Genomic DNA, 9,485 nt, shown 5'->3' with positions numbered 1-9,485 from the left:
CCCCGCTGCGCTCGTTTCTCCCCCTCGTCACCTCGCCGGCCGTGTGCCCGCTCCAGACCCCGCCGCCGTGGTGGTGTTTTATTTTCTTAACGTCGCATCCGCGCGTGATTAAATACCGGCCCCCGGGTGCGCGGCCAGCAACTTCAGCAGCGCCCGGGCGCCCAGCGAGGGGGGGGAGATGTGTCGCGTTTGCGGCCGGCCGCGCACCCAGGTGAGCGGGGAGCTGCCACCTGCGGCTCTGCGCCGGCTGGGGGGCGACTGAGGCGCGGAGAGCGGCGCGGCGCTGCCCGGCCCCCGCCCCGTCGGGGGTGCCCGTGTCCCCGCGGCGGAGCGGCGCGGCGCGGGGGTCGCCCCGGGCTCGGGGGTGCCGAGGGCGGGCGCGGCGCCCCCGACCCGCTCTCCCTCCCGGCCCGGCTCGGCCCCGGGCGCTGCCCGCGGGGCGCAGCGGCGGCCCCGCCCGCCGGGCCCCGCATCCCGCTCGGCCAATGGGGGCGGCGCGGCGGCGGCACGTGACGCGGCGGGCCGGGACCTGCTGCTTCCCCCGCGCAGAGGGATGCGGGCGGCAGAGCGGGGCAGGCGGCGGCGGCGGCGGCTGCGCGGCGGCGGCCCCTCCGCGCCCTCCCCCCGCTCCCCGCCGCCCGGCCCCTATGGCAGCCGCTCCCCGCCCCGCCGCCGCCCGCACCCCCGCGCCGCCCCGCCGGGCTCCGCCGCTCGCCCCAGCGTCGCGCCCGCTCTCGGCCGCCGCTCGCTGACCCGCCGCCGGCCGGGGCCCCGGGATGCCCAGCGGCCCCGCCGCCCGTCCCTGCCGCCCGCCGCGCCGCCCGGGGGGCACGCCGCCGCCGCCGCCGGAGAGTTGAGTTAGGAAGTCATGGTGCCCTGGGAGCCCTCCCCGCCCCGGCAGTGCGGCGGCGGCTGGACGCTCTGCGACTGCTGCTGCTGGCTGCTGCTGCCCGCCGTGCTGCTCGTCCTCGCCCGCCCCGACAAGCTGGCGGCCTTCCCTACCTCCTTAAGCGACTGCCAGACGCCCACCGGCTGGAACTGCTCCGGTAAGCCCCGCAGCGCCCCGCGCCCGGGCCCGCCGTGCCCCGCCGGGCGCTCCAAGTTGCGCGGGGGAGGGAGGCAACTTCGGAGGGCGATGCCGCGTCCCGCTGAATACGCGTCAAGAGACGAGCCAGAAAGTCCGGGGCGTCGGGGCTCGCCGCCCTGCCCGGCGTGGCCGCAGCCCCCGGGCGCCCCGCTGTCCCCCGCTCCGCGGGGCCGGGCGCGGCGGCCGCGCCCTCAGCTGGTGCGCAGCGCCGCGGCTGCGGGCGGCTCCCCCGCGGCGCGGAGCGGCTCGGCTCCCGCCAGTGCGCAACTCCGCGCGTAAACGGGGCAACTCGGCGGGCGGCCGCGGGGAGCCGGGCCGCGTGTGCGCAGCCTGCGGGCGGCTGCGTCCGTGCGCACCGAGCCGGGCACGGACACCGCCGCGCCGGGAACCCGCCGCCTGGTCCTTAAAGTCGGGCTGACCTTTCTAATGAGTTTCCTATGTAGGTCAGCAGCCGGCCCTGCTCCGGCACGTGAAGTAATTCTGAAATTAGACAGTAATAGCCTTGCACGGGAAAGGGCGTTATTTGGGGTAACGTGGGCATCGCACAGAATACGTGAGATCACGGCGGAATTTCCACCGTAAGCTCTTCATTTTGAACGTGTAGCGATATGGTTAAGAGCGCTCGGATGCTTTTTCAAAAAAAAAAAAAAGAATCGATGGATTTAGATCTTAATGGGTTTGGAGTCTGATATAGCTTTTTTGTTTAATACCTTGCTGCACGCTGTTGGAGTGGGAAGTCAGCTAGCGAAATCTGAAATTCATGCTTGTATTCGTGAACTGAATCTTCAGTCAGATCTGTTGGTTTTTCCTGGAGAAAATGAAGGCAAAGAGCTAGGTTCACTCAGCGGCTTGTGGGGAACCTGGCACTTCTCCTGTTAACTTAGAGGTGATCAATCTTCATTGGGATCAGGCAGACCATCACGGAAAACACACAGCGTGTTTGTCTTTATTACTGGGGGCTTTGTTGCATCACGGGCTGGAGAAATTCCAATTTGGACTTTTGTCCAACAGATTTGCGCTCGGATGGGGATAAGTTGATGACATTTCCAACCCAGAGCCATGAAATAGCATAATTACCGGGTCACTTTTGAGGAAACAGAGTCTGTGAAATAGACAAAAAAGTGTGTGAGGTAGTGGGGAATAAGGACTAAGAGAGAGACTGAGGGAGAAACAAGAGAAAAAGTGGAAAACTGAGGGCAGGGAAGGACAAGAGAAAATCTGGACTCTATCGTTTCATCAACAAGGTTATTGTGCTGTGTGCATTAAAATGCAATCATCCTGTGTTGTTCCTCTCGCTAGACCAAAGCTGACATCTTTTTTTTTTTTTTTTCCCTCTTTACATTTGAGGTTACGATGACAGAGAAAATGATCTCTTTCTCTGCGACACCAATACCTGTAAATTTGATGGGGAGTGTTTAAGGATTGGAGACAGTGTGACTTGTGTCTGTCAGTTCAAGGTAAGAAGATTGATATTTCATTCTCTAATTCACTAATGAGAATACAAATCAAGGATCTCCCTTTATAACCTATCACTTGGCAATTTATTTCTCTACGTGCAGACAAGTTAGAGGGAAAACCTGGCAGCATGTGTAAAAGCTGGCAGGAAAACCAACTGGTGTCAAGAAGACATAAGTTTCTCTGGGAAAATGCAGATGCTGTGGCTTTAAATGTCCCTTCAGGTCTGTGGTTTCAGGTTGTGCATTTCTTATTTTTTGTCTCTGCCCTTTTAACAAGGATTTAGAGTCCTTTCTAAATTCATTTCTGATACAGATCATGGCTTATTGTATTCGGAGTTCTGATCTAGTTAAAGAAATGGATCTGTAATGTGCTTATGCAATATTTTCAGGAAGGGCTGCATAGTGACAATGCTTCTGCCTGTTTATCTGCCCAGCTGATCAGATTAAGGAGCAATCCCTCTGTTCCAAAATCATGGAGCTTCCTTTAGGTTTTATAGAGTTTTAGGGGTGCTATTACTGAGTCGTAGGGGTTTTTCCTTCTATTTCTTGTCTCTCCTTCTTGCAGCTACATCTAAACCTCAGGCATTCTCAAAGTCAGACGATTTCATTATGAAGGATTCCATTTAATATGTTTTAGCCAACTCACAAAACAGCTGTGCTTTACATAATGACCTGAATAAAAACTGGACAAATTAAAGGGGTTTTAAGCATGTACCAGCACGTGTTGTATGTATGTTTATGCCTCTCTGGTTTCTTGCATTTTAATGTGGATCTGTGAAGTTGTGGAACTTGTAACACTGATTTGAATGTTTAGAGTAAAGCAGGCCAAATAGTGCACAGTTCAAGATTGTGCACATCTGTAATGATTAATTTATTATTGAGCTTTGATAGACTATTTGCTTTGAAGCATGACAAGTATCGTTTATATTTCTAGAGCCAAATGTGTCTTTGGAGAAAAAAACCTGAGTGATAAATTCCTTCATTTAAAACAAAGAAGGCGTTTTCTGTAATAAGACAGTTGTTTGATGAAGTGCTCGTGTTTCCCACTTTGGAAGAGAATTCATATTGACCATGGGTTTTTTTTAAATTCTATTTCTAGTTTGCGTGCAATCAGAAATTCGATGTGAGAATGCTGTTTTGAGCATTTGCCTTGGCTCAGCATGTGCAGTGATTTAAGGGTTGGTCTGTTTTCTCTTTCTAAGAAAAATCTGTAATGCAGTGGAACGTCTGTGACTTGTCCCATTGCCTGATGGTAAGCTAGGGCAGATGTGCTGTGAGCATTGGGAAGTTAGAGCAGCCACAGAGAACGCTTGGGTCTTGTCTTTTGTCCCAGTTAGGTGTCGCCGTTTGGCATAACGTGGTAGACTCATAGCCTAGAAGGAGCAAACTCAGAGGCTGCTATCGACAGGGAAGAAGGCATTGGAAGTGCTGTTTTCCCAAGGTAGGATGCTGGTCCCTGGTGATTCATGGTAAATGAAGCTAAGTAAACCTCTCTGGGCCGTGTTGTCTCCTCTTTGAGAGGTGAATGCTATATATATGTTGAGTTGAGCAGTTCTGTAGGGGGCAGCTGAAACAGATTTAAGGAAATCAGATAATTAGTATGTGAATATGTAAATGAGATCGAAAGAATGAGCTGGGCACTGTGGGCCAGATCACTAATAAATGGGTTGAAATCAGCAGTAATCTTTGGTTTCAGTGGCCTTTGGATCAGGCCCTGTAAACACTTGGAGCTCTTTATCTTGATTTGAGCCCTCCGTGGAGCCGCAGGGCTGACTGTGACCTTGGAGGGCAAATTACCTGTGGCTGATCCTGTGCCAGTGCTGCGAAGGGCGGTGTGGTGCCGGGGGCTTCTGTAGTCAGACGCATCCGCTTTGATACAGGCAGAGCTTGGGGGGATGTTAGCTTCTCTTGCAACATCAGTGGACAATGTGACAAGCCCAAAGATACACCACCAGAGTAGAAAATTAATTTCTAGCGCGGAGTCTGAGGCTGGCCGAGTAAGCCAGAGCCGGCCAGGTAATTTATGTCATGAGTAAGGGGGTCCTCCATCAGAATTCAGGTCCCCTGTTTCAGTGACAGCTCTCTGGGGTGATAGTGAGCAAATCAATAGCAGACTCCTCATCACTATAATTACTTTTTATGTTTGCTCCAGAATTTGCCAGGGGCTTTAACTGCAGCTTGAGAGAATAGACAGGGCTGGAAAGCTAATTTTGCCTCTGTACTGTTGAAAAGTCCTGGGCTGGCCAGCCTGTGTCTTGAGGGGCTGGGAGAGGCAGAAGTGGGGAGCACAGGGCTGCTGCAATCTCAGTTTGGGTTTTTTCAAAACAGAATCACAGATGCATCATGTCTGTCCAAGCAGAGTTAAAATTAATTTATTTTTTATTTGAAAGGGCAAATATGATCAGACTGCTCTGGAACACCTGAGTTAGGCTTCGATCCCTGGAGAGCCAGCAGGCATGTGCTGAGAAAGGGATTCATATTGGTTGGCTCTCTCGTAGGGCTATGCTGCAAAATGAGAGCCCATTCAATGACTCCTTACGATGAGACATGTATTGCATTGGAAAACACCGTGTCCCACTCTGATCAGTAAATGCAGACCTGTCCCCTGCTCAGGGCAAGCCCAGACCTTGGTGCCGGCAGGGAGGGAGGGCACTGGGCCCGTGCTGGCTCCAGCAGTGGGGCTGAGCATGGGGGTACCACCACCCCTCCCCTCCCTGCACTGTGCAAACTCCACCAGAAGGTGCAGAGCTGTGCCAGTGGGCATGTGGCTGGAGGCATGGCTTGCTGGGATCTGTACCCCAGTCTGCCCAAAGCCATAGGTCTGGCAGCCTGGGTTCTCTTCCCTCTTAAATTTCATGAACGTATCCAAAAATATACTAGGGTATTTCCAGCAATGTTTCATATCTTTTCTCTTTAGTCACCAAGATTGTGGACATTCACTGTTCTTTATGTGAGGAAGGAGTCCTGTTTTCATGCGTGTTGAATCCCTCACATGCTTCCGTGTTTGTGGAGCTGGAACATCACCTGGCCAACTTGCAGCTTTAGGTTGTATTTCCAGAATATATTTTTGTGCTACTTGGTTCAAGACATAGGTGGCGTTTTGGGAGTAGTTAATCCATGAGAGTAGGAGGAGGTCAAAACCTTTAACAGTGTTACCAGGAGGAGGAGTTACACAAGTTGCTATTTTCTTTAGAAAACAAACCTTATGCCCAGCACTGACCCCAACACTTGCAAAGCTGGTTTGTCCCTGGCTGTGACAGTGGACACTCGAGGCTGGTAGTGTTGAGGAAGGCAGCCTTTGATGGATACTGGGCTGAACTGGGTAAGTCCGTTTCCCTGCTCTACAGCTGTATTTTAAAAACGTGAATGTATAGAGGGAATGGACAGAATGGAACTATGCTGCTGGTTTTAGTGGGAGTTTTGCTATGGATTTCACCGAGTGCTTGATCAGTCCTTACTTGAGGGGTGGAGAATCATTCCCACATCTAGGGCTTGGTCTATTGAACCCTAAACCAATGCCAAAAATATGTCACTAGACTGAGGAAACTGACAATGTCTAATATTTTCTAGTATTAGCAAGAAGTATTTTATGACCATGAAGAGCTGCGAGTACTGGATTCAGCATGGTCAAGTACAAGAGTCTAACTCTAGCGAATTAGGAGTAACCTGGTGGCTAGCATCACAACCTTCTCATTGGTGGTCTTGTTTCCTTTCCTGGGTAACTTTACTACGGTTTCCTGGTCGCTTTCAGAGCAATCCCAGCTCAAAGCCAAGGCAGGATCCATCTGGAAGATCTCACTTCTTTTGTTCCTTGTGACTCCTGCCTTTTCCATCAGAATACTAGTTGTCCAAAGACAGTGATGGGAAAAGTAGGCAGCAGATGAAGAAATACATCTTTGACCAGCACAGTTTGAGAGAGAAAAGGATGCATCACCTGTGCTCATCATGTAGTACCCGCCACCTCCACTGGCCAAAGCCAAGTTTGAGTGTGGCAGGAGCCACAGAAGAGATGAGGAAACTTCTGCCAGAAGAGTTAATCCTTCCTGGGGCCCTGGTGTCTCTCAAATGCATTTTAAAATTGCCAGGCTTTGGAAGAAGTTCCAGCCTAGATCATAGCAGCTCTGGCACTCGTTTCTGTGGATCAGGATTTCACTCTCGATGCTGTATGCGGTTAATGTAGGGCCGTCTGGCCTTTCAGATTTGCAGCTGAGTCAGTGTAAAAGATCGTCCCTTGCTCTGGGCAAAACCAGCAGAGAGTTTGCCACTGCCTTTCTTGGGAACAGGATTCAACATTGTTTCTACATGTAACAGAGCCTCTTGAGACACTTTGGGCCAAATCCTTCACAGATTACTCTGGCAAAAAGTCCCATGGGTGACAAGCAGATAGTATGTCTAAAGCAAGCGTGATTTGATCCTTCATGCGTTAAAAATTTTTACATGATCGTGTTAATTGTCCAGTTAAGTATTCCAGATCAGCCTCTAGCAATTGCTGTTGAGCTTCTGGATGAGGTTGGCATTTTCTGTGTGAAACATTGCTCAGATTTGGAACATAATGGTGAAAATAGCGTAGAAACACTTTTTAATCAACTATTTAAAATCTCTGCGTGGAGGAGCCTTTTGTTAGGAGCGAAAGGAGAGGATTTCTACTGTTGTGGCTGCTGGTTTGTTTTCTTGTTCCAAAGGAAGAGAGCGCTGAGGGTGGGCAGCAGCTTGGGAAGATTTAAGAAAATACAATGCATAAGGAAAATGTCATTTGATTTGGCCCAATCAAAATGTCACTCTGACCAACTATGAATAATTTCTTGGCAGCTGCTCTGTGTGGAGGCCTGCAATTAACGCAATCTATGCAATTGTTTGTGTTAATCACTTCTGTAGTCATTCACTTCGAAGCATATTTGATGTTTGTATCCTAGGGATTTCAGTCCTGCATTTTACATTGTGCCTGACGAACACACCTCAGACACTTTGTGGCATAATACAGCTAAATAGGAAGTATGATTTCTTTTTAATTTTTACTTGGATTTAAGCAGAGGTGAGAATTTGTAAATAATAATTGTGATCATTCCATTTGTTATAATTAAACAATGAGGCATACCAGGAGTACGGTAATCATGAGATAATCATATCCCTGGTATAATTACCATGTACAGGGTACATCCAAGTATTTCTAAGCCTCCGAGTGTGATTATCTTACGATAACTGCACCCGGTAGGTTGCCTAATTTTCAATATAAAATGGAATTATTTTTATTAAAATGAACAAGAGAGGGCAAAGCTGTCTTTCAGTGATAGAAAGAACAAAGCGGGTCGTTTGCAGAGCTGAGCAGGAGTTTGAGCCGAAGGCGGGGTGCGTGGTGCGACGAGTAACTTCTGTGCTCCTTGGCGAGATGGCTGCGGTGCTGCTGCTCCTGCCCGCTGGCCACTGCGAGGAGAGCTTGGACCTTCGTAGAGCATCCCAGCTGCAGCTCACTGGGAACAGAAATGTCTATGCAGAAAGAGGGATAGGTTTTGATCTTAGGTCTCTCAGAAATCATTTCCCTCTGTCCAATCAGTTCTAATTATAGCTAAGAACTTAGAGAGTTATACACGCACAGGCAGACGCTTCTGTGTATGCAAACGGCTGTCTCCGTAGCAGTGAGGGTGTGTGTGTATGTGCAGGAGGAGAGGAAGAGCGAGCCTGTTTGTTACAATTTGTCTGTAGCCATCGAGTGGAAACACGTGAGCTGCTATTGCAGATGTGAGGAGCTGTTTGCCTTGCCCCTATGCCTTCCCCGGGAATGCCCCCACCTTGCTCTCCCAGGCAGAGGCTTTCCCGGGAGCAGTTATTGAATGCTTTGCCCATTCAGGTTATCTTTTTAAAAATCCCCCCTTCCTCTCCCCTGGTAGCTGTAAAGGTGAAGAGGAGGGTCGGCGGCTCCCTCTCAGTTGTTTTCCTAGGGTTTTAATACTGGAAGGGGGCGGGAGGGGCACCCAAATGGATGCTGTGCCACCCCGCTGGTGTGACTAACGCTGCTGCTCTCTGTCCATTCCCACCAGTGTAACAATGACTACGTGCCCGTGTGCGGCTCCAACGGCGACACTTACCAGAATGAATGCTACTTGAAACAGGCTGCCTGCAAGCAGCAGAGCGAAATACTCCTGGTGTCCGAAGGGTCGTGTGCGACTGGTACGTATAACGCACTCCAGGCTGCATGCGGACCTTGCCATGCCCCCGAATGAAATAACCTGTGGATGGCAAAAGCCGTTTGAATCCCTGCTTTGAATTCTTTGCGTGAGAACTTGCTGCCATCCTTCCCTTTCAAGTAACTAATTTAGCATAGGCTCACAGTCTACCTTGACACTGTTTTGAAGAGTGCAGCACGGAAGTTGATTTCTGTTTTTAATACGTATCTTATGCCCCTGACCATCCTGTGCACTGCATAAACTTCTGAGCTGTTACCACAAGTAACTGGAAGCAGATTAAATGAGCAGATGTCTGATAAATGGGCATCTGGATTACCACAAACCTCTCCATAATCTGGAGAGATAGAACTGGAGTATTAGTGCCTGCAATCCAGTTTCTTAGGTTTTTCCTTATGCATGTAGGGCCAGATTCCCAGCTGGTATGATTCAATAGACCACTGGTTGTAATGAGCTCTTCCAGTTTATACCAACTGAAGATTTGGCCCAAAACCCACTTAACGGACAAGTCTGTGCAACAGGGTTTTTTTTTTTTCTGGACTCGTTGGAAGAATTCATTAAAGAACATATGTGAAAACCAACTGGCATTTGAGACGTCTTTGCTTAACTCTGAGCATTGTGAGCTATTTGTATCTGCTTTTATGAAACAGCTAGAAAGGTGAATGTGCAAAATCACTCAGGAAAACTGAGTTGCTTATGTGCAGGAGTTCTTGATGTTTTTTCTTTTGTGCTCAGTATCTGTTAGAGGTGGGCAGTGCAGTT

General features: G+C 50.2%; 1 protein-coding gene across 1 annotated transcript in view; it reads left to right on the top strand.

Moving 5' to 3' along the window:
* The first annotated feature begins 765 nt into the window (after positions 1-765).
* Positions 766-9,485, top strand: part of TMEFF2 (transmembrane protein with EGF like and two follistatin like domains 2) — a 133,278-nt gene continuing 124,558 nt past the window's right edge. The window contains exons 1-3 of the mRNA XM_074872739.1: positions 766-1,046; positions 2,435-2,544; positions 8,580-8,709. Of these exons, the coding sequence (XP_074728840.1) occupies positions 869-1,046; positions 2,435-2,544; positions 8,580-8,709 (418 nt within the window). The 5' untranslated portion in view covers positions 766-868. The remainder of the gene's footprint in view (positions 1,047-2,434; positions 2,545-8,579; positions 8,710-9,485) is intronic.

This window comes from Strix uralensis, chromosome 6 (genome assembly GCF_047716275.1).
Source record: "Strix uralensis isolate ZFMK-TIS-50842 chromosome 6, bStrUra1, whole genome shotgun sequence".
NCBI lineage: Eukaryota > Metazoa > Chordata > Aves > Strigiformes > Strigidae > Strix > Strix uralensis.
The sequence above is the reverse complement of the archived record's forward strand: the minus strand, read 5'-3'. Positions and strand labels throughout refer to the sequence as shown.